The sequence below is a fragment of the Tamandua tetradactyla genome, chromosome 5 (genome assembly GCF_023851605.1).
Source record: "Tamandua tetradactyla isolate mTamTet1 chromosome 5, mTamTet1.pri, whole genome shotgun sequence".
Lineage (NCBI taxonomy): Eukaryota > Metazoa > Chordata > Mammalia > Pilosa > Myrmecophagidae > Tamandua > Tamandua tetradactyla.
The window spans coordinates 64,539,549-64,565,261 of record NC_135331.1 but is presented as its reverse complement, the minus strand read 5'-3'; the positions used below and the strand labels follow the sequence as shown (position 1 = coordinate 64,565,261).

The 25,713-nt window shown below is 35.7% G+C and overlaps 1 protein-coding gene across 1 annotated transcript in view; it reads left to right on the top strand.

Annotated features, from left to right (window-relative positions):
* SERPINI2 (serpin family I member 2) overlaps positions 1-25,315 on the top strand; it is a 40,481-nt gene extending 15,166 nt beyond the window's left edge. The window contains exons 6-9 of the mRNA XM_077159152.1: positions 9,805-9,902; positions 13,874-13,960; positions 16,468-16,557; positions 25,075-25,315. Coding sequence (XP_077015267.1) covers positions 9,805-9,902; positions 13,874-13,960; positions 16,468-16,557; positions 25,075-25,151 — 352 coding nt within the window. The 3' untranslated portion in view covers positions 25,152-25,315. The remainder of the gene's footprint in view (positions 1-9,804; positions 9,903-13,873; positions 13,961-16,467; positions 16,558-25,074) is intronic.
* The last annotated feature ends 398 nt before the right edge of the window (positions 25,316-25,713 follow it).

Sequence of the window (25,713 nt, the reverse complement as noted above, 5' to 3'; positions counted from 1 at the left end):
CCATGTTTTTAAACTTGTTAAACACTTTAGCTCTACGCAAAAGTATATTAATATTTTATCCAAATAATAGCCATAGTCTTTCTGAGAGGTATCAGTCTTTTAAAATATCAACTGATGTGGCATCTTTTATCAATTGTTAAGACCAGATTGTGGAAAGTAGGACATAATAACTAAGAACAAGAGCTCTGCCACTTTCTTACAGTGCACTTTAAGCAAATTACCTTACCTTAGAAAGAGTTTCCTTTAGCTGTTAAATGGCTTAAGGATAATACACACCTCCTAGAGTTGTTGTGAGGATTACTTGAGACAATGTGTATAAAGCATTTAGCAGTCAATTAAATGTTATTTCTTGTTATTCTTTTTATTACTGTCTTTCAATTCTAACATTTATTAAGTACCCATTATTGTGCCTGATGTTATACTTGATGGCCCCTCTCATAATATCTCATTTAATGCACACACTAGTTTGATAGCAGTATATTTTTACATTCAGAACACAGATGAGGTACAGATGGGTTACCTTGCTTGTGGTTGCATAGCTAATAAAAGCATGTGGTAAACATTGCAGGAAGAAAGTCAGGAGTCTGAAAACAGGTGCAATGGGGAGCCAGCATGAGGGAGAACAGAGAACAGAGCAAAAGATCAGTGATAGAGCGACTAACAGGAAAAGAGCTTTGGAGCATCAGTGTTGAAGAAAATTTTCAAAGGAAATAATGCCTACCATAAGGCAGGAAAGGTCATATTCTTGCAGGGCTGGAAACCAACCTTCGGTCTTGACCATCTTGAATCTGTTAGTATGTGAATGTGAACTGTGCATGGGTGAGTGAAACTGAACTCATAGAACATGGGATTGGACATGAGAATCGATACATCATGAGCAGCTACAGTAATGGTTACAAAATCTTTATTTACCTTAATCTATTGGACACTTATACAAATTGGAATACAAAGTTTATATTAAACACTGTCAAGATGTTTTGTATGACAGGAAATCTTTAAAATTCGGACCTTTGTGCCTGTGAGTACAACAGGGCATTTCAAACATACACAGAGTACACATATACACACATATACAAATATACACTCCACCCCCACCCCCAGAATCCTTGAGGTAACTGGTTGGAAAGTGACCAAAAGATCTTGTGTACTCCCCTAAGAGTCCACAGGTTCACCACTTTCAAGAATAGAGTTATATTTTTATTGTTATGGGCAACCTTAAGATTTGGTTTTGTTGGTTCCAGCTCTGAAAGTATCAAGGATGACTCAAAGCTCATTGAACTAAAGCTGGTACTTCAAATCATAAGATAAGGACTTAGAGGGAGAGCACTCAAGACTTTTCATTAGACAAGAACTCCGGGTATAAAGGGAGAGAGAAGGAACAATTTCAATCCATACTTGGGCCTTGAGACCAGAAGTGAGTCTCCTTTAAACGGAAATTCTGAATTAACATTTCACTTTCTGCAGCTTTTATTTATGTGTGACCTATTTAAGCACACCGGTTATGCTTGGGAGGAAATTCCCATCTTTTAAGCAAACAGATAATGTTTGCATGAGTTAAAACATTCGTTTCATGATTATTTAGTTGTTAATTGTCTGTCCAGCCTTGAGAACTGCTCATTCTTTTATCCTTGGCTGCCTTTCTTTTCACAATTTTAGAGGAAGTTCAAAGCAAAGTGGAAATGAGCCTCAATTGTGATAAAGATTAAGATTTACAAATTTAGAATAGGTACATAGTCAATGACTGAGATGTTTTTTAATTTTATTTTGAGCAGAAGGCAGTTGGGATTAGCATATTAACTTTGCTTTTAAATGGGCCCGAATTTCAGTCCCAGCTCTGGCACCTACCTTAACCTTGAGCATGGGAATTAACCACCTTAAGCCTCCATTTTCTTAGCTGTAAATGCGAATAATAGCACCAAATTCTGAGGGTTTTGTGATGATGAAAAGCCATAAATACACCAAGTATCTAACATGTCAGTGCTAATTCACGTGATTAACAAAAAACATTAATTTAATAATTGGCTTTTCCATTTCTGTAAAGTAGACTGTTGGAATTTTCATTGAGACTTTGTTGAATCTGTAAATTTTGGGGGGCACAATTGACATCTTAATCACATAGAGTCTTCCAATCCATGAATCTGGAATGTGCTTCCATTTAGTTAGGTCTTCTTTGATTTCCTTTAGTAGTGTTTTGTAGTATTTTAAGAACAAGTCCTTTGTATCATAGGTAAATGTATTCCCAGATATTTGTTTCCTTTAGCTGTTATTGTGAACGGATTTTTTTCTTGATTTCCTCCTCAGATTTCTCATTACTAGTGTATAGAAAAACTACTGATTTTTGCATGGTAATCTTGTATCCACCACTTTGCTGAACTGCTTTATTAGCTCCAGGAGTTTTGTTTTAGTTTTTCAGGACTTTCTACATATATGATCATGTCAGCTGCCAATTGTGAAAGTTTTACTTCTTTTTATTTGGATGCCTTTTATTTCTTCTTCTTGCCAAACTGCTCTAGCTAGAACTTCTAACTGAATAACAGTGGTGACTGTGGGCATCCTTATCTTGTTCCACTTCTAAGAGGGAAAGCTTTTAGTCTTTCACCATTGAGTGTGATGTTAGCTGTGGGTTTTTCATATTTAAGCCCTTTATCATGTTGAGGAAGTTTCCTTTTATTCTTATCTTTTATGTGTTTTCAAGAAGGGTGTCAGATTTTGTCTAATGCCTTTTTTGTACCAGTCAAGATGATCATGTGGTTTATTTCCTTTGAATTGTTAACATGGTATATTACATTAATTGATTTTATTGTGTTGAACCAACTTTGCATATCTGGGATAAAACCCACTTTATCACAGTGTAAAGTTATTTTAATTATTTTGATTTGCAAGTATTTTGCCAAGGATTTTTGCATCTATATTATTAGAGAAGTTGACCTGTAATTTTCTTGTCTTGTAGTATCTCTGTCTGGCTTTGGTATTAGAGTGATGTTTGCCTCATTAAATGAGTTAGATAATGTTCCCTCATCCTTGAATTTTTGGAAGAGTTCAAACAGGATTAGGATAAATTCTTCTTGGAACATTTGATAGAATTCACCTGTGAAGCCATCTGGTCCTGGACTTTTCTTTGTTGGGAGGGGTTTTGATGATGGATTCAATCTCTTTACTTGTAATTGTTCTGTTCAGGTCTTCTAGTCTTCTAGAGTCAGTATGCGTTGTCCATGTTTTTCTAGGAATTTGTCCATTTCATCTGAGTGGTCCAATTTGTTGGCATAAAATTGCTCATATTAGCCTCTTGTGATTCTTTTTATTTCTGTAGGATCAGAAGTGATGTCTCCCCTCTTATTTTTGATTTTATTTATTTGCATCTTCTCTCTTTTTTTCTTTGTCAGTCTATCTAAGAGTTTGTAAATTTTGTTGATCCTTTCAAAGAATAACTTTTGGTTGTGTTAATTCTTTCTATTGTTTTTTAGTCTCAATTTCATTTATTTCTGCTCTATCTTCATTATTTCTTTCTTTTTATTTCCTTTTGCTTATGTTGAAATTAGTTTCCTGTTATTTTTTCTAGTTTCACCAGGTGTTCAATTAGGGCTTTGATTTCAAATTTTTCTTCTTTTTGAATGTAGGCGTTTAAGGCTATTAATTTCCCTCTTAGCACTGCCTTTGCTGCATCCCATAAATTTTGATATGCTGAATTCTTATTTTTCCTCATCTCAAGAAATTTACTGAATTCTCTTGCAATTTATTATTTGACCCAGTGATTGTTTAAGAGTGTGTTGTTTACCCTCCATTTATTTGTGAATTTACCAGTTCTCAACCCTTTATTGATTTCCAGATTCATTCTATTATGGTCTGGGCAAGTGCACTGTATAATTTCACATTTTAAAATTTTTTGAGCCATTTTTGTGACCCACCATGTAGTCTTTCCTGGAGAATGATCCATTAGCCCTTGAGATGAATGTATATCCTGCAGTTTGGGGGTGGAATATTCTGTTAATGTCTCCTAGGTCTAGTTCATTTACCTTATTATTCAAGTTCTCTGTTTCCTTATTGATTCTGTGCCTAGATGTTATACCTATTGAATGCAGTGTATTGAAATCTCCAACTATTATTATAGAGATTTATTTTTCCCTTCAGTGTTGCCAGTGTTTGCCTCATGAATTTTGGGGCATCATGAATAGGTTTTTGATTTTTATTTCTTCTTGGTGGATTGCTCTTTTATTAGTATATAGTGTCATTCTTTGTTTTTTTATAATAGTTTTACATTTAGAACCTATTTTGTCCAATATTAGTATAGTCACCCTAACTCTTTTTGGTTACTGTTTGCATGGAATATGTTTTTCAACCTATGTGAGACTTTGTAGATAGCATATAGATGGATCATATTTTTTATTGATTTTGTTAATCTATCTCTTTTGGTTGGGGAATTTAATCCATCCATATTCAGTGTTATTACTGTAAAGGAATACTTTTCAACTGTTTTGTCCTTTGTTTTTTATAGCATAGTTATTTTTGTCTCTTTTTTTCCCTTCTAGTTATCCTTAATATTAATCTTTATTTCTACACATTCCTCCAAGCTTTTCTTTCCTATCTTTTCCTTTCAGCCTGCACAGCTCCCTTTAGTATTTCCTGTGGGGTTGATCTCTTGTTTCCTTACTTGTGAATATTTTAAACTTACACTCATTTTTTTTAAAACTTTCCCTGATTTTTAAGGACAGTTTTTTGGATAAAGAATTCTTGACTGGCAATTTTTTCTTTCAGTACCTTAAATCTTTTCTTTTTTCTGTTTTTTTCTTAAATATTTTTATAGTACACAGCAAATAAACATACAAGCATTCTTGACATATGAACATTCCATACAGGGTATACAAGCAATCACTCACAATATTATCACATAATTGTATATTCATCACCATGATCTTTTTTTGAACTTTTGCATCTCTCCAGCAAAAAAAAGAAAAAAGAAAAACCTCACACATGCCATACCCCCTACTCCTCCCTCTCATTGACCACTAGTATTTCACTCTACTCAATTTACTTTAACCTTTGTTCCCCCTATTATTTGTTTATTTCTTACCTATATTTTTTACTCATCTGTCCATACCATAGATAAAAGGAGCATCAGACATAAGGTTTGCGAAATTTATATCATTATACAATCATCTTCAAGAAATATGACTACTGGAACACAGCTCTACAATTTCAGGAACTTCCCTCTAGCCACTCTGATACACCATAAACTGAAAAAGGGATATCTATACAATGCGTAAGAATAACCTCCAGGATAACCTCTTGACTCTGTTTAAAATTTTTCAGCCACTGACACTTTATTTTGTCTCATTTCTCTCTTCCGGCTTTTGGTTGAGAAGGTTTTCTCAATCCCTTGATGCCAAGTCCCAGGTCATCCCAAGATTTCTGCCCCACATTGCCAGGGAGGTTTACACCCCTGAGAGTCATGTCCCATGTAGATGGGGGAGGACAGTGAGTTTGCTTGTTGTGTCAACTTAGAGAGAGAGAGAGGCCACATTTGAACAACAGAAGACATTCTCTGGGGGTGACTCTTAGGCCTAATCCTTTGCAGGGATAAGTTTCATAGGGGCAAACCCCAAGATGGAGGGCTCAGCCTATTAATTTGGTTGTCCCCACTGCTGCGAGAGTATGAGGAATTCTTCAAATGGGGAAGTTAAATTTTTCCCCCTTTCTCCCCATTACCCAAGGGGACTTTGCAAATATTTCTTTATTCGCTGCTCAAAACACTCTGGGATTTATCAAGACATCACACTAACCTAACAAACCAACGAAATCTCATTCAACAATAGTTGTCCTTCCCCAACTATTCAAAGTTCCGTGTACTTACGGTGTTCAGTTAAACTGACCATACAAATTAAATTTGTATGCACTAGACAAAATATAAATTTTGCACCAAATAAACATTTCTCCCTTTAGTCTCACACAGAAGTTGAAGTTTTAAGGTATGAGTGACCATCTATTTTCAACACCCTGCAATACTAACATTCCTCATGCAAAAGTGTTTTTTAATTTGTATATTTAGTCACTATCATTGCTCATTCTAGGCATTCCTAAATTATACCATCTCAGTCTTTATTGTCTATCTTTCTTTCTGGTTTCATACATTCCCCCAGCTCTTCTTCCTCTATCATTCTCACATTCAGCTCCATTCAGTGTCAGTACCTTAAATCTCATTGAGATATATGCGATAAACCACTTTTCCCTTGCTGCTTTCAGAATTCTCTCTTTATCTTTGGCGTTTGACATTCTGATTAGTACGTGTCTTGAAGTGGGTCTATTAGGCTTTATTCTGTTTGGAGCATGTTGTGTTAAAGAATATATGTATGTTCATGTCTTTTATAAGAGTTGGGAAGTTTTCAGCTGTTATTTCCTCAAGTATTCTTTCTGTTGCTTTTCCCTTCTATTCTCCTTCTGGGACACCCATACCATGTATGTTTGTGTACTTCATGCTGTCGTTCAATTCCCTGAGACTCTGCTCAATTCTGCTCAATTTTTTCCATTCTTTTATCCATCCATCCTTCTGTCTAAGGATTTCATTGTCCTATCTTCTAGTTTTCTGACTTTTCTTCTGCCTGTTCAAATCTGCTGTTGCATGCCAGTAGTGTATTTTTAATCTCTTGTATTCTAGCTTTCATCCTCATAATTTCTATGATATTTTCAAATTCCTCTTTATGCTCACACAGTGCATTCCTAATATCCTTTATCTCTTTAGCCATATTTTCCTTCATCTTCTTGAATTCATTTATGTGGTTTATTTGAACTTCTTTGATAAATTGTTCCAAATTCTGTGTCTCCTCTGATGTTTTGATTTGTTCCCTGGACTTGGACGTATCTTCCTGTTGTTAGTATGGTATGTAATTTTTCTTTGTTATCTAGGTATCTGATTATCTTGATGAATTTACATTGAAGATCAGTTTCTCCCTCTTGCCTAAGGCTTTATTTTTTTATAGCCTGTGTGTTAAGGCTCCCTCTAACATTTGCTTCAATTTATTCTAGATCTCTACAATTGCCTGTGTTTAATGGATTGTTTTTTTTTTTTTTCCAACTGTTTTTTATCTGACTCTTACCCTGGTTATATGGCATCCTTTTTTTTTTTAAGTTTGTACCATTTGTGTAATTGTTTCACCCCCCAAGGGGAAAGTTTCTTTTCCTCTGTTCCTTCTCTGGGAATCTTGATCTGTCCAGTTTGTTTTTAGTTTGCCTCCATAATTTTTTTTTACTCCTCTTATATTACTTCTAGTTGCCTTAGCTTAGAGGGAAAATTCTGGGAGGAAGATTATCCTGGAAATGACTTTCCCAAGTTAGTATTTCCCACCCAAAAGAGCGCAGATGAGTTCCAACCATCCCTGTAGAGAGGGTCTAGGAAAGGCTCCACAAAGCCTTTTAGATAGCTCCCCAAAGCTCTGCTTTCCTGGACTGCCTCGCAGGTGAAACTCTTCAGCAAACTTCCCAGCATCCTAGAGGGGGCTGGCATCTTTGAACTTTCACTGCCTTTGTCTCTATTGGGGCAGGGTTTTATCAATGGTCAGCCTTTCCTCTTCAGAGTTGGCTAAAACTGGGGCTCAAAGCCAGGGCCCAGCAATCCCAACTTGCTGGTCAAAAGCTGTGATCAGTTGTTGGCTGGCACCCTTCTGTTCTTGGAGAAGGCTTTTGTGTCCCTCTCTGTCCACAGTAGCCAGTCAGGAACTGGACTGAAATAGTCCTCACAGTGGAGGTTGGGCACTGAGTGCTTTGTTCAGCTTTTTTTTTTTTTTTTTTTACCACAGTGTCTCAGTCTCTTTGTCCTGCTCTTCTCTTGATGCTTTATAATACTCCCCTGGACTCTGGAGCCCCAGAACAGTTTTTTCAGATAGTTTCTGCCTGTTCACTAGCTGTCTATGCAGTAGTGTGTGGTACAGTTCTCTATTCTACCATCTTCCCTGGAAGTCCACTTACATTTCTGAAGGGCAGAAGTCAATACAGTTCATCCTGTCTCTATACAGAGTAGGAACCTAACACGTATTTGTGTAGTTGCATTTAATCTTGGCAGAATCACTGTAGGTCTTGCTGTTCCACCTCATAAAGCTTGGCTGAGAATGTAATAAATGAAGGCCCTTAAAATCATTTTGCTGCATATTGTCTTTCTGAATAGGAAGTTATAAGGAAGAAAGTTGAAAACAGGTGGCATAAAATAAGTTATTTTCATGTTCAGTAGATTTTAATGTGCATTTTGTATCCATCCTCAGCTAAGTTCTGAAAGAGTTGACATCTTTCAAAAGCATATGAATATTTTACCAAGAAATAATATTTGCTTGGGAAAATTTGCCACAGCACATTCATTGTTTTGAGGAATTATAATTACAAAGCTTGTTCATTATTTGGCAATTAAAACAATACTCTAATTAGACTGATTGCCCAAGCTAATTTCTGGTCCCAGCTATGGGCTACCTGTTGGATAGACAGGGATCATGTGCTTAAGTAGTAAAGTATCCAAGGTGGGAGCACAGGACATGGGCAAATACCCGTCAGGGCATAGACGGAGTCCCACAGGCAGGACTAGCTCTGGAATAGAGGTGAAAAATACATTGCATTCTGTTTCAGGATCTTATACTTTTCATTCATGAACAATGTTTCTAACCTAGTTTTAAAATGCAAATTGATGCTTTAAGCTTCTGTAAAGTTAATAAGACTACCTGCTGCCTTTTTCCCCCCTTTACATTTAATTGAGAAAGTGCTCTTCAGTGAAAGCTGTTGACTAGGAATCATGGAAGACCAGTGCCTGAGGGGATCTATGAGATTCTCTGGTGAAATTGCCTCTTTACAAGTGAGGCAACTTAAGGCGTGGGGAGGTGAGCTTAATGCTGGAGTCCTAATTTATGGCTTTGCAGTACAAAGCACTGGCCAGTACCTTTTTCTTTTTTCTTTTTAACAATTTTTTTTGATATGCTGAATGGCAGGGTCACATTTCATTTTTTTTCCATGTGAGCATCATGTAATTGCTGCACCATTTGTTGAACTGCCAGTTTGTTTTGTTGGTTTCTTTGTTTGTTAGGGAAGTGCATGGACTGGGAATCGAACCCAGGTCTACTGCATGGCGGGTGAAAATTCTACTATTTACTACCCTCACACTCCGCCCCCCCCAGTGCCTTTTTTCTCTAATCCCTATCATTTTTGTCCTATAATTTGAAAGAACTCTAGTTTCCATTCACTGTTCAATAACAGGCCTTTAAGTCTTTTACAGGGACTATTGGGATGATGTTAGTTGTGTCCATAGACTAAAGGAAGCCACATCAACTGTAATCCCCATTGTAACAACTACAAATTATTAATGCCTCTCTGTACCTTAGTAGCCCATAATCTTCTCCAAGCATGTTGGCTCCTACTCCCCTCTTGGGGATCTGCCAGGAGACATCTTTGATGGCATGAAAAACTTGAGTACATAGAGTTGTGGGAGGAAACTCTAGGTTTCTTAGAAATTAGCCAAACAATCAGAAATTTAGGTAGAACTCAGTCTGTTTTGTTGGGTAACTGTAATTTCAAAAAAATAGAATATTCTCTTCTCTCCTTCCCATTAACCTTTATCTGGGAAGCAAGTTATTAGCAACCCAGAACTGGCCAATAGAGGTGGGGGGAAATGGTGTGAAATATGAGGAAATGTAATTCTGATGATGAAAAGTAAAGACTTCAGAATATAATTTCTTCCAAATCATTCATTTTTATATAGAAAAATCATTTGGTAGCAAATGTATACAATATTTCAAGACATCTACAATATTTTAAGATGTCTTCTTTTTTCTTTAACAGATTTACAATGGAACAAAAATTAGATTTCAAAGAAGCTCTGCATTCTTTGAATGTAACAGAGATATTTAGTGGTGGCTGTGACCTTTCTGGAATAACAGGTAGTATGATGAATCATTCTTATATTATCATGTTAATATTTTTCTTAGTGACAATATTAACTGTCTGATCTTAAATAAAAGAGTATTTCAGCCACAGGAAGCACATAAACACATACACAGTGATAAACACCATTGTCAAGTTGAGCTGTCTAGACACAAGCACTCACTCTATTTGCATTAAGTGGTTTTATTTAATGAAAGTCAAAACACATTTTGGAATGTTAGACAAGCCTTCTAACCAAGCTTATAATGAATCTATGTAGGAAAAAGTACTATATGGGTTTTTATTTTAGCCCTGTTTGGATTTCCTTTTTTAAACAACAGGAAAAAACAACTTTGAGGCTCTTGTCTAAACAGAAATAATAAAACTCTCATAAACTTATTTGCAAATATTAATTCAGTGATATTAAACCCCTTGAAATAGGCATCCACAAGCTGCTGGATGATGAACATGATCTAGAAATTGTAATGCTGTAGCTCGCAGATTTAGCAACACAACCCTTTGGACTGACAACAAATTTAGAAGACAGACATAGCTCATAAACTAACTTGCACCTGGGAAATCATACATGGTCAAGGATTCTGGCACAATAAAGCTAAACGCAATATTTTAATTCTTCTCACCTTGCCAGTATGCAGTAGTTCAACAACCACTAACTAAAGAGAAAAATTGAATGAATATTGCCAATTTGTCCCAAGTTACATAGCCTCTTTTAAATGGTCTTCTGTTTTATATAAAGGGGCCTAGCAATACAAGCTTATCTGTCTGTATCATAATGTGGCAATATTGTTGAATGTCTTGTTTATTCCAATATAAACTTCAAGGACTCTGAAGGTATATTCATTAAATTATTCAATCATCAGTTATGTGCGTAAATGAATACACTAATGAGTTTTCCTGGTGTTAGAGGTAGGTAGGATACCCATTGTCGTAAATACTTATTTTCACCTTCACATATGGTTTTGCTACTTCTCTATACACTGATAGTTCTGGCTTTGATGATTTCATCAGCTTCAAGAATGAAGCAGTCAACATTAAGTCCCACACCCAGATGCTATCTAAGTGTGCCCTGAAACTCAGCCAGCTCACAAACCTGCATTAAACCCAACCATTTTCAAATACCTCATCCTCTTGTGTTTTTCTATGGCCTTAGGAAGTTTGCTAAATACTTTTTAGACATTTCAGACATCCAGTTGCTTTGCAAATTCCCAGCTATTTGTGACTTCTTTAAGCTCTCCTTGTATGGGCAGATTTGTCAAGAAAGTGCCTCCAAAATGCTTCGTAAAAGAATTTTTACAAGAGTCTAACTCTAGGCAGAAAAATTACATTTATGGCATATTCTGTTCTTTCCTTCCTGGTCCCTATTTTTGTTGCTTTAACTACTTTGATTTATCTTAGTGCCCAAAATGGAACAGTTGATGCTGATGCTGTATCTAGTCATTGCAATTTTAGTGAATTCCCCTCCTACTCCTATTTATCATTTGTGTAACAAATTTAATGAAAAAATTCATTAAAATTTACTGTGAACCCATCCAACACCATTGCCACAGGATATCTACATGAAAGAGACATTACCGTGTACTTAGGTGGTTCACAAGCTTTGAATGAAATGTTTGTGGAGAGGTAGTTTGGAGCCTTTGAGATGAGCATTTGAATTCTAACTCTGTTAGAGCTTCTTGTTTCACTTTTCGTAAAATACTTAGCTTTACTGAGCTTCAACTTTCTAATCTGTAATCTGTACCTGAGACAAACTATTCTAGTGGCTTTGAGGGGAATAAATGAAAGAGCACAAACACACACACACAAACACACACACACATATATATATATCATCTAGTTCAGTATCTGGCACATAGTATATGTTCAGTAAATATTACATACAAAAAAGCAAATGGAGCACATGGGCTCATTAATAATTATTTGCATATGTTCTAGGAAAGTTATGGAGCTTTCTTATCCTCTTAATTTAGTAAAAACTTACTTGGAATATTCATAGACAACTAAGGGACAGAATGATTGCAAAGAGGTAGAAACAGGTGAGTTAATAGAGTCCAGATTCCATAATCTAACCTTTTGTCTCTTAGGTCCTGTTCTCCTCCCAAAACTGGGCCCTGCCTGCAGGGAGATGTAGTGTACAAGACCAAGCTGTCAGTCTAATAGCCTGAGAGTCACTGAACGGGTGCCATTGCTAAGCTTGGTGAAATGCTCCATCTTTCCCAATTTGTGTTTTAGTTTTTACTCTTCGTATTGGCCCCTAGGTCACCTCCTGGGGCCTGCATTGTCCTTTATTTGGGAGTCCTGTCTTATTCCAGGCAGTCCTGGGAAAAGAAGGTGCTTGTTTGCCTGACCCTCAAGAACCAATCCTTCACATTTCATTGAAGCTTCACTCTACTACATGGATGCCAATTTTTCTCCATCTTACATAGTTCTCTCCCTGGACATGTTCATATCTATTGATTTATTTGAAATTAAATAATATTTATTGTACCATCTGTGTGCCAGGTAGTTTACTAGGACTATAACAGTGAACAAAATTATCAAAGTCCTTCTTTTCCTGAAACTTGCATTCTGTTGGGGAAATATAGATAATTAACAAGTAATTAATTAATTAAATGGTGCTAGATGCTGTGCGTTAAATAAAGTAGAGTAATGGAATAAATGGTGATTAGATTAGATAAGGGCAGAGTTAGACAGGGTGAGGGAATACTGCTATTAGGAAGTGATATTTAGCTATGACCTTAATGACAAGGCAAGTAATCAGATAAAATTATGAGCAAAGGGATTCTAAGCAGAGGGGAGAGTGAGTGTACACAGAGGTCCTGATGCTGGGCATTACAACTTGTAGTGAGGGGGAGAAGGGTAGGAAATGAGGATAGGAAGTACTCCGGGGCACAGAGCATGTCATCATAATCAATTTGCGGTTTATTTTTGGTGGGATGATAAGACATCATTTTGTGCAAATATCCCTTTGATGACTTGGAGGAGAAGGGATTGTACTAATTCATTTCTCTATATCTTGCCAGAATGGGATTTACTTTTCAGTAAGCTGTCAGAGCTGGTTTCCCTTTTCTAAGGTCTTTCTTCACAGATAGTTCTAAATCAGTGGCTTTGGTGGGACTTGCCTATGTCACATCAGCTTTCTTTCTCAAGTGCTGAAGCTACTTTTGCTCCAAGTTTCAAGATCCATCTTCTCCTCCATTCTCCTGCCACGCCCTGAACCCACGACTGTGCTTCCATTGTCTTTCGGAGAAACACTGTCTGATCTTTCTGGTCTTGCACAGCAGGAGGGCTGGCAGGTTCTGAACTCATGATTTCTCTTCCCCTGTCTCAAGGAGATCATCCTTGTAGGTCACTATATCAGAAGCACTTTACACATATGTCAGTTCCACCAAGGAGAGAAGAGGGACGGCCCTCCCAGCTTGGATCACATCAGAACATTTTGTAAAACACTGTTTTACACTGAAAAATGTAACAGGCTCTAAAGCATAGCTTTGAAGTGATTTTGTAACAGATGACACAAAAGCTCTTTAGACTTCCATAACCTTACCAGTCTAGAAGAAAGTGAATTTTTGTTGAAACTCAGAAGAAAACTGGATACGGAATTTACAAGGCAAGCTGGCCTTGGGGTTGCAGACACAGGGTGTGATTAATTCACAGCTGGGAAGGCATCTTTCATTCCATCTCTAGGCCATTTCTCAGGGTGACAGAGCCTTCTGTCCTCTAGCGGAGTTCCTGATTTGAGGCTTATAGGCTTCTATCTTTACCTTTTTATCAGACCTAAACTGTTTCATCTATGTAAGGACTAACAACCTAAAGCACTGTTGTCTCTGCCAAACTGACTGACTTGGAAAGAGGTTTGCTATTGTTTTTTCCTCCATCTCCTTTGGTCATTTGAATGCAATTAATCTGTGACCTATTAGGTAATGACTCCTGAGTTTAACCATTAAATATGTTTTCATATTTTCTCCAGATTCATCTGAGGTGTATGTTTCTCAGGTCTTGCAAAAAGTTTTCTTTGAGGTAAATGAAGATGGAAGTGAAGCTGCAACATCAACTGGTAAGACAAGTTCTCAACAAGCTAGGAGGAAAGATTGGAAAAAGTCAACCTTAGGCTGCTGGCTGTTTTCAAATGCTCTAATCTCCATTTTCCCTCCTCCGGTATAGTGCACTGCAGGAAGAAAAAGGAAAATGGTTGCATAAGCTGTTTGTATATCTCTGTAGCTGCGGTATAATACAAAAGGGAAGGAAAGATACTAGGAATTGAGACCTGTCTACCAATATTTGCTCATTTGCAAATTGGATTACATACTGATTAGTAGACAGGACCTAAGCAGATGGAGAGAAAACTTTAGGGCTCAAATATGAAATCATTATTAATTAGAAATGCTCACCCTTAATCAATTGCATTAATTTCATTCTTCGATTATACCAAGTTTGCTGCACTTTTCTAATTTGAATTGCTGTTATTATCTCTAGGACAGTGGTTCTCAAACTTAACTGCATTTTTGAGTCACCTGAGAAGCTTTAAAAAATGCTTTGCCTAGGCTGTATCCTGAAAATACTAAATCTGTATCTTTGTTGGGTAAGATCCAGGCTCCAAGATTTTCTTAAGATTCTCCAAGAATTGAGTTTGAGAACTAGTGCTCTACGGAGTCTCACAGCATGCCCTTGGGAACTTTAGAAATGCAGAATCTCAGGCCCAACCCCAAGACCTACCCAATCAGAATCTGCATTTTCCAAAATCCCCAGGTAATTTGTACATACTCTGTGATTTGAGAGCCTCTTTCTATGCTGCATTTCCTTGAACAAATGACATTTTGATTAGTATTTGTATAAGCATTTAAGAATCAAAATCTTAATTGGGAAATTCTTAAAATCAATTAGAAATGGAAAAGCAACTTTAATCAATCCCTCACATGTCTATTTAAATTTCTCAAGCTATTTGGATTTTAACCAATATTTAAAAGAAATGCACTATTTAAAATGTGTTATTTGCTAAATGCCCATAAATTTATATCCATATTATCAATTTCTTAATTCGTTTGTGATGTTATATAATGCCAGTGGCCATTGACATCTGGATGGAACACATTCAAATCTGGTTGCCATTCCATTATCTCTTAAGGGCTTTGCATTGCTGGGCTCAGAGAACTTTGATGGGAATTGATAGGTTATTTCTAACCTGAGAGAAATCTAAAGGTTGCATTTGATGAGGTTGCTCCCTGCATAGATATTTTTTCCAGCGGCTGTATCATAGCACTAGAAGAGCCGTTACAGATCATTGCCTGATTCTCACATTTTTATTGGTGAAGAAACAGGCCCAGCAATGTGAAGAGGCTTGAAAAAGTTCATATTACTATTTATGGCAGAGTTGGGATGGGAATCATGTCACCTGGCTTGACTTCAAGTTCATAGCTCTTTCTACTGTAACCCATTGCTTCTCCTTGTCAGTCTAGAGTTCTCTAGGGAGATGGAACAACCATTAAGAGAAGACAGGCTGAATCAGCAGTGATGCTGATGTAACCTACACCTCAGAATTGTCAGCCTGTGTATTTTGATATTCAGGGATCTGCTCAGGGATTGTTTAAAAACACAAAAAATTCCAAGCACGCCTAAATGTGAGAATAGAAGGTTTGACTGAGTATCCTATATACTGATTTTGCTTCTCTGATTTATCTTAATTCAGACATAAGTCTATATACACTGGTAATTTGGGTGGTATAGACCTAATATTCTGGATAGCTCATGTATATTGTATTATTAGGTTTTATTTAATCATTTTTCGATTTGGATCACACATGTTGCATTTTTTATTATTTTTCTTTGGGTCTAAAAAATTGTATAAAATCAATGTTCTCCTGGCCAAGAAAACATCTGAATTTGGCATAGAAATATTTAATCTGGGAAGAAAAGAAAAAAAAATGAACATTGAAATTTTCGCCCTCTACGTGTTGACAAATTACACAATGAAGCAGCATGATATAAAATTACTTAACAATCAAGTAAATGATTGTTAAGGCAACAAATCTCTATCTCTAATCTGAGAATAAAAGTTCTGGGCATATTCACAGGACAAATCCTAAAAGCTCTGAGCTCACAGAATAATTTTGGAAAAGGAAGTAAAAAATAAACTTGAACTCAGATGTTATTATCACAGGCCTGAAGAATAGAAACAAAATACAAACATATCTGGATAGGAATTAAGAGTTGAAAATATTGTAAGAATAAATCACATACTGTAAATAAAAAGTGAATATAAAATTACTGCTTAAAGGATGAACATTTTCAACTGCTTCCACTAAATTGAATATAGTATCTAGCTTTCTTCTTCATTGAGCATAAACGTGAAGTTAAAATTGTTCTATGAATGATTCAACATTTATTCTTCTGCTCGTTGGTTTTAAAATTTATTCCCTGTTTCTCTGTATTTAGAAAATGATTATTTTCTCACAATCTGACTCCTCAAACAAGATGACCTTTCCTGTCTACAGAGTATTGTGAATATATTTTCTTTACTGATCTTGTAATGTCAACATCTAAATAACTCTTGCCTCTATTTCACAGGTATGCAAGTCCCTGTGATCATGAGTCTGGTGCAAAACCAATTTATAGCAAATCATCCATTTCTGTTTATTATGAAGAATAACCCAACAGGTACCTTTATTGGGAATTCCTTGGGGGAAGTGCTTAAATTAACGCAGACCTCACCCTAGCTGCTAACTGCAATCTACATGTCTGAAATTGTTTATTCTTTCAACAGATATTTGTTCTGTGCCTACTTCGTACCTGGGATTATATTTTAAGAGCTGACAGGAACATAAATAAAGTAGTGGTAATGTTAGCTGCTTCCATATCTATTATATGTGCAAGCCATTTTTAACATATATTATATGTATATGCCCATCTCTGAAGCTAACACCATCCCATTAGTTAGCTCTTTTACTAATAAATGCATAAAATCTCAGAAAGAGATTCCATGGTTTAAGAGGGTCACACAACTAGAAAGTGGCAGAGTGGGAATTGGATCCCATTTTGTCCCTGAAGTCAACTCTGTTTCTATGATGTCACAATGGGAATGGAAATTGGGGGTTGTAGAGTTATGAAAGAATCTAGAAGTAGATTCAAGAAGATATAAGTCACTGGGGTACCTGGTCTCTAGGGCATGGGAGGGTCATGATTTCAAATCTCAGTGATTGGTGAAAGATGATACAGTTAATAACAAAAGGGAATATAGAAGAAGTAGGGGGTTAGACTAGAAATGGCACAATGTCAATATACTAAATCCAGATCATCTGGACATGTTTCAGCACTTTATTTTGGGAAGAGAGGTCAGAAGGGTGGATAGAGCAGGGAAGTTTTCTTGTTTATTTTTAGGATTCTTTGACAATCGTAATGTTCTTATGAGGGTTATAAACCACAGGAGAGCAGCAAGCCTATCTTTTTCATCCCTGTATCTCTGTATCCAGCCCAGTATTTGACACAAAATACCAGTATGCTGAGATTGAGAGTTTGGAGTTGGATGTCAGACCTGGGCTCATGTCCTAGATCTCTTAACTCATAGTTGTGATTCAAGTTACTTACCCTTAGTACTCATCTTATGAAGTTAAATAAATAAATGAATATATTTTTATTTATTATTATTATTATATATAATCCATAACGCTGTGCCAGGCACATAAGTGGTCATTTTGAATGAATCAACAGATGAAGGAAAGAAAACCAGAAAGTTTCTCTGTATAAAATGATTTACATAGAAAAGAGATATTATTAATCTCAGAATCTGAATTTGTTAGATTAAGTAGCGATGCTGATATTATCGGCCCCCTGCAAGGTCTAACAGTCTCTCTAGGCTCCACAAAAGCTATGTTGAGTGACCCTTTTGAAGGTTATATCTTGGAAACAATGGTACAATTTAGAATTGCTGAGATTCCATTAACAAATCCTCAATTCCAGTAATGGGTATGTCAGTGTTGAATATGTCATTTGACTTACCCATCTTTAACCTTTGGATAACCCTAATGTCTTACAATTAGTCTGTAATTATTGTGTATGGAGAACAGAAAGCAATGAAGCCACATGGGCATCAATTCACAAGGGAATAATGGCACTTAAAATAACTATGTTTGACTTTCTGTTTTCTAAGTTGATGACTTCTTATATTCCAAGCCCATATAATAGCTATCAGTGAAAAGCAGTGGAAATTCCAAACCCAAAATAATCCACTTATTTGTTTATTTGTGATGATGCCTAGCTATCAGATCTTAATGACAATTTCCACTGTTTTATGATCTTTATTGTAATGAGACTTTCTAAACTAGGGTTACTCGTGTAAAGTATTATTTAAAATGAATGGCTGCTCTTTGTCAGAGGCCGTAAATTGTTGCCATATAAAAAGTGGAATGGGCTATTATCTTAAGACAATACACATTCAATGATTTTTTTTTTCTCTCACAAATGATCTAAAATCATTGATATTAACTGACATGGTGATTTAACATAGTCACAGTGGACTATTAAATGGCTGAATGTTTTACATAACATATATCTGACATTTTCGAAGTATGAGGATGAATAATTTTAGGTTTAGTATAATCAATTTTTATCTAGATTTAAACTTTTAATTTGTCCAAAACAGTTATCTTGTACAAAAATCTATACATTATTTCGATTTTCCTCTCAGGCAAGTTTTATATCACAGTATAGTCACCTGAGCTACTATTAAACCAAACTTCCAGGACACAGAAGACTTTTTTCCTTTCTCTATGCTGAGGTTGTAGGCCAGCTTTATAGGCTTTCAGAAGAAAATTGTGAAAGATGCTACATGAAATGTACCATTTCTGAGAAAGCAGTGACTCATGGGGTTGAAACAATATTCCACAGATAGTGAAAAAAAAATGCATTTAGAATTCTTCCAGGTGTCGGGCTGAGGAGAGAAGAAGGAATTGGAAAGTATTCATTAAGTGGTCTTTTCCTAGGCCATTAGCTTTGGGTATGCTATTGTAGTTTAAAACTTGTTTCTATCTGAGCTGAGGCTTTCTATAAATATATTGATTAAATATGTGGGACACCCTCTTTAAGACAAGGGCATGAAGAGAAAAATGGAAACAATAATGATTTGTTTCAGTCTGCTCCTAATTCCATTGCTGCTATGTGAAGGGGAGTTTGATTATCCCTCCTTATTTAGTAGAGAGGTTGGTGACAGCATCAAGACTCAATTCAGTGCAGTTTTCCTTGGTCCAGGAAACAGATTGAAAAGGCTGGGACAAATGGCTTTCATTTAATGTCCAGCAGTTTTGGACATTTACAATTCTAAACTGTTGTCCTCATGTACCAGGTTAGTTTTCTACAAATGTTACTTTAAACATTTGCATAACATTTCCAAGAATTATTTTAATACCATAGCATTATGAAGATAAGAGAGTCAGTGCTGATTTCTGTTGTGACTGAATGTAATATTTGTCTGGGAAAGTGAGTCATTTAGACATCCCTGTCTAGCTGAAAAATAGGGGGTTGTGTTTCTTTTTCTTTTTTTTTTTTTTTTTTTAGATATTATTATTTTTTTATTAATTAAAAAAAGAATTAACAAAACAATTAGAAATCATTCCAATCTACATGTACAATCAGCAATTCTTAATAACATCACATAGTTGCATATTCATCATTTCTTAGTACATTTGCATCGATTTAGAAAAAGAAATAAAAAGACAACAGAATAAGAATTAAAACAACAATAGAAAGAAAAAAAAACAAAAAAAACAAAGACAAAAAACCTATACCTCACATGCAGCTTCATTCAGTGTTTTAACATAATTGCATTACAATTGGGTAGTATTGTGCTGTCCATTTCTGAGTTTTTATATCCAGTCCCGTTGTACAGTCTGTATCCCTTCAGCTCCAATTATCCCTTCTCTTTTTTTTTTTTTTAATTAACGGAAAAAAAGAAATTAACCCAACATTTAGAGATCATACCATTCTACACATGCAATCATTAATTCTTAACATCATCACATAGATGCACGATCATCATTTCTCAGTACATTTGCATTGGTTTAGAAGAACTAGCAACATAACCGAAAAAGATATAGAATGTTAATATAGAGAAAAAAATAAAAGTAACAATAGTAAATTCAAAACAAAACAAAACAAAACAAAACAAAAACCCACAGCTCAGATGCAGCTTCATTCAGTGTTTTAACATGATTACTTTACAATTAGGTATTATTGTGCTGTCCATTTTTGAGTTTTTGTATCTAGTCCTGTTGCACAGTCTGTATCCCTTCAGCTTCAACTACCCATTGTCTTACCCTGTTTCTAACTCCCGCTGAACTCTGTTACCAATGACATATTTCAAGTTTATTCTCGAATGTCCGTTCACATCAGTGGGACCATACAGTATTTGTCCTTTAGTTTTTGGCTGGATTCACTCAGCATAATATTCTCTAGGTCCATCCATGTTATTACATGGTTCATAAGTTTATCTTGTCTTAAAGCTGCATAATATTCCATCGTATGTATATACCACAGTTTGTTTAGCCACTCTTCTGTTGATGGAGATTTTGGCTGTTTCCATCTCTTTGCAATTGTAAATAATGCTGCTATAAACATTGGTGTGCAAATGTCCGTTTGTGTCTTTGCCCTTAAGTCCTTTGAGTAGATACCTAGCAATGGTATTGCTGGGTCGTATGGCAATTCTATATTCAGCTTTTTGAGGAACCGCCAAACTGCCTTCCACAGTGGTTGCACCCTTTGACATTCCCACCAACAGTGGATAAGTGTGCCTCTTTCTCTGCATCCTCTCCAGCACTTGTCATTTTCTGTTTTGTTGATAATGGCCATTCTGGTGGGTGTGAGATGATATCTCATTGTGGTTTTGATTTGCATTTCTCTAATGGCCAGGGACATTGAGCATCTCTTCATGTGCCTCTTGGCCATCCGTATTTCCTCTTCTGAGAGGTGTCTGTTCAAGTCTTTTTCCCATTTTGTAATTGGGTTGGCTGTCTTTTTGTTGTTGTTGAGTTGAACAATCTCTTTATAAATTCTGGATACTAGACCTTTATCTGATATGTCATTTCCAAATATTGTCTCCCATTGTGTAGGCTTTCTACTTTCTTGATGAAGTTCTTTGATGCACAAAAGTGTTTAATTTTGAGGAGCTCCCATTTATTTATTTCTTTCTTCAGTGCTCTTGCTTTAGGTTTAAGGTCCATAAAACCATCTCCAATTGTAAGTTTCATAAGATATCTCCCAACATTTTCCTCTAACTGTTTTATGGTCTTAGACCTAATGTTTAGATCTTTGATCCATTTTGAGTTAACTTTTGTATAGGGTGTGAGAGATGGGTCTTCTTTCATTCTTTTGCATATGGATATCCAGTTCTCTAGGCACCATTTATTGAAGAGACTGCTCTGTCCCAGGTGAGTTGGCTTGACTGCCTTATCAAAGATCAAATGTCCATAGATGAGAGGGTCTATATCTGAGCACTCTATTCGATTCCATTGGTCGATATATCTATCTTTATGCCAATACCATGCTGTTTTGACCACTGTGGCTTCATAATATGCCTTAAAGTCAGGCAGCGCGAGACCTCCAGCTTCGTTTTTTTTCCTCAAGATGTTTTTAGCAATTCGGGGCACCCTGCCCTTCCAGATAAATTTGCTTATTGGTTTTTCTATTTCTGAAAAATAAGTTGTTGGGATTTTGATTGGTATTGCATTGAATCTGTAAATCAATTTAGGTAGGATTGACATCTTAACTATATTTAGTCTTCCAATCCATGAACACGGTATGCCCTTCCATCTATTTAGGTCTTCTGTGATTTCTTTTAGCAGTTTTTTGTAGTTTTCTTTATATAGGTTTTTTGTCTCTTTAGTTAAATTTATTCCTAGGTATTTTATTCTTTTAGTTGCAATTGTAAATGGGATTTGTTTCTTGATTTCCCCCTCAGCTTGTTCATTACTAGTGTATAGAAATGCTACAGAGTTTTGAATGTTGATCTTGTAACCTGCTACTTTGCTGTACTCATTTATTAGCTCTAGTAGTTTTGTTGTGGATTTTTCCGGGTTTTCGACGTATAGTATCATATCGTCTGCAAACAGTGAGAGTTTTACTTCTTCCTTTCCAATTTTGATGCCTTGTATTTCTTTTTCTTGTCTAATTGCTCTGGCTAGAACCTCCAACACAATGTTGAATAATAGTGGTGATAGTGGACATCCTTGTCTTGTTCCTGATCTTAGGGGGAAAGTTTTCAATTTTTCCCCATTGAGGATGATATTAGCTGTGGGTTTTTCATATATTCCCTCTATCATTTTAAGGAAGTTCCCTTGTATTCCTATCTTTTGAAGTGTTTTCAACAGGAAAGGATGTTGAATCTTGTCGAATGCCTTCTCTGCATCAATTGAGATGATCATGTGATTTTTCTGCTTTGATTTGTTGATATGGTGTATTACATTAATTGATTTTCTTATGTTGAACCATCCTTGCATACCTGGGATGAATCCTACTTGGTCATGATGTATAATTCTTTTAATGTGTTGTTGGATACGATTTGCTAGAATTTTATTGAGGATTTTTGCATCTGTATTCATTAGAGAGATTGGTCTGTAGTTTTCTTTTTTTGTAATATCTTTGCCTGGTTTTGGTATGAGGGTGATGTTGGCTTCATAGAATGAATTAGGTAGTTTTCCCTCCACTTCGATTTTTTGGAAGAGTTTGAAGAGAATTGGTACTAATTCTTTCTGGAACGTTTGGTAGAATTCACATGTGAAGCCATCTGGTCCTGGACTTTTCTTTTTAGGAAGCTTTTGAATGACTAATTCAATTTCTTTACTTGTGATTGGTTTGTTGAGGTCATCTATGTCTTCTTGAGTCAAAGTTGGTTGTTCATGTCTTTCCAGGAACCCGTCCATTTCCTCTAAATTGTTGTATTTATTAGCGTAAAGTTGTTCATAGTATCCTGTTATTACCTCCTTTATTTCTGTGAGGTCAGTAGTTATGTCTCCTCTTCCATTTCTGATCTTATTTATTTGCATTCTCTCTCTTCTTCTTTTTGTCAATCTTGCTAAGGGCCCATCAATCTTATTGATTTTCTCATAGAACCAACTTCTGGCCTTATTGATTTTCTCTATTGTTTTCATGTTTTCAATTTCATTTATTTGTGCTCTAATCTTTGTTATTTCTTTCCTTTTGCTTGCTTTGGGGTTAGCTTGCTGTTCTTTCTCCAGTTCTTCCAAATGGATAGTTAATTCCTGAATTTTTGCCTTTTCTTCTTTTCTGATATAGGCATTTAGAGCAATAAATTTCCCTCTTAGCACTGCCTTTGCTGCGTCCCATAAGTTTTGATATGTTGTGTTTTCATTTTCATTCGCCTCGAGGTATTTGCTAATTTCTCTTGCAATTTCTTCTTTGACCCAGTCGTTGTTTAGGAGTGTGTTGTTGAGCCTCCACGTATTTGTGAATTTTCTGGCACTCTGCCTATTATTGATTTCCAACATCATTCCTTTATGGTCCGAGAAAGTGTTGTGTAAGATTTCAATCTTTTTAAATTTGTTGAGACTTGCTTTGTGACCCAGCATATGGTCTATCTTTGAGAATGATCCATGAGCACTTGAGAAAAAGGTGTATCCTGCTGTTGTGGGATGTAATGTCCTATAAATGTCTATTAAGTCTAGTTCATTTATAGTAATATTCAGATTCTCTATTTCTTTGTTGATCCTCTGTCTAGATGTTCTGTCCCTTGATGAGAGTGGTGAGTTGAAGTCTCCAACTATTATGGTATATGAGTCTATTTCCCTTTTCAGTGTTTGCAGTATATTCCTCACGTATTTTGGGGCATTCTGATTCGGTGCGTAAATATTTATGATTGTTATGTCTTCTTGTTTAATTGTTCCTTTTATTAGTATATAGTGTCCTTCTTTGTCTCTTTTAACTGTTTTACATTTGAAGTCTAATTTGTTGGATATTAGTATAGCCACTCCTGCTCTTTTCTGGTTGTTATTTGCATGAAATATCTTTTCCCAACCTTTCACTTTCAACCTATGTTTATCTTTGGGTCTAAGATGTGTTTCCTGTAGACAGCATATCGTAGGATCCTGTTTTTTAATCCATTCTGCCAATCTATGTCTTTTGATTGGGGAATTCAGTCCATTGACATTTAGTGTTATTACTGTTTGGATAATATTTTCCTCTATGTGTTTCTTTTTCTATTCCACATAATTATGAGACTTTGAAATAAGGTTCTATTAATTATAATTACTCATAAAAAGAAAAAAATTAATCTACTGGGAGATTATGTCTCAGTATTGTTGGCTCTTTCAAGAGTGTGCCTCTGATCTGAAGAGTAAAGACTCCTCGAAAAAGGGCTCTCCCAGTTATTTCAAATACATTTAAATGTAATTTTCATTAGTTTAGAATTTATGTAAAATCTATTTTATCCCCTTTTTTGAAGTTAACCTTTATTTCATCTGATTGTAATGACTTGAAGTTGAAGCAACACCTGACATTAATCCATTCAAGCCACTTCATTTACCCTAGTTAAAAAGAAAGGTGAATGAATTTTGACACTTCCTTTATTTCTGTTTGTCCTCTGGTTCTTGGTTCCTTTTCATTTGCAAACACAGAATGACTGGAACAGGTGTTTGCATTTATGCAGTATACTCTTTCAAATCCAGTGAGGATTTGGAAGCACTAACTAAAAGAAAATATTGCCTTTCGCAGTAAACTTTGATTCAGAACTGTAGGAAGGGGTCTGGGAAGCAGCACTTTTAACCCTGAGGGCTTCCTTATGTGCATAATAAGATGACTGCTTGTGCCTTAAATTTAAAACTTTACCATGCGCATCACTGTATTATTATGCTATGTTTGCCTGGCTGGGTATCTATAATTAGAACACCTCCCTGTCACTTTATTTTTGCTTTCCCATATGAAAAACAGGACTATTATATTCTCCATGAATGAAAAGCTGTTGTGGGTATTAATTTACTTCTTAAATTACCAGAAAATGAATATTAATGATAAGTATATATTTTAGGCAAAGGAGAGGACATTGCTGTTAGATATTTGCCTATTTTAAAGAGAAAAAAGATTAAGTGATTTATAAAAATATTAAGAAAAACTAATTACTGTCAGTTTCTGTCTCTAGGAATTCCAAAAGTATGTTTTTTTTTCTTTTTCTAGAATCCATTTTGTTTATGGGAAGGGTGACAAATCCTGAGACACAAAAGATGAAAGGAAGAGATTTAGATTCACTGTGAACAAAAAGCGCAGCTTCAGAATGTAAGCCAATTACTGAAAAATGGTTGATAATCAGCAGAATATATAAAAATACTTTCTAATATCTTTTTCTTACTGTTTTAGACTGCATCTATGTTACTCTGTATTACTATTAGACATGTATTAAAGAGTGAATGAAATTAGACATGCATTGGTTTATGTTCTTTCTGTATATTTATAAGTCCATTAGAATCAGAAGCAGTGAGCTTACATAAAACATTGCTACTAATATGTTAGAAAAAAAATCCTTTCTTAGATAGCAAATTCCGTATATTCCTAAATGGCTCCTTGAAAAGAAATGGTCAACACAATTGTGAATTGTTATAAATCAGTCTTCCAAACTGGCTTCTTACATTCTGTGTTCAAAAGATTGTGTTTCAGATAGATGGATTATTAGGCAGAAAAAAATATTACTTGTATTCCATCAGAACCTCTAAAAAGATCACTGTGCTGTGTGGAAGTAGAAATCTTTATTTCTTTGGCCATACACTTGCTATCATAGCAGAGTGGCAGCATTATCCATGATATGGGGAAGGTCGAGAG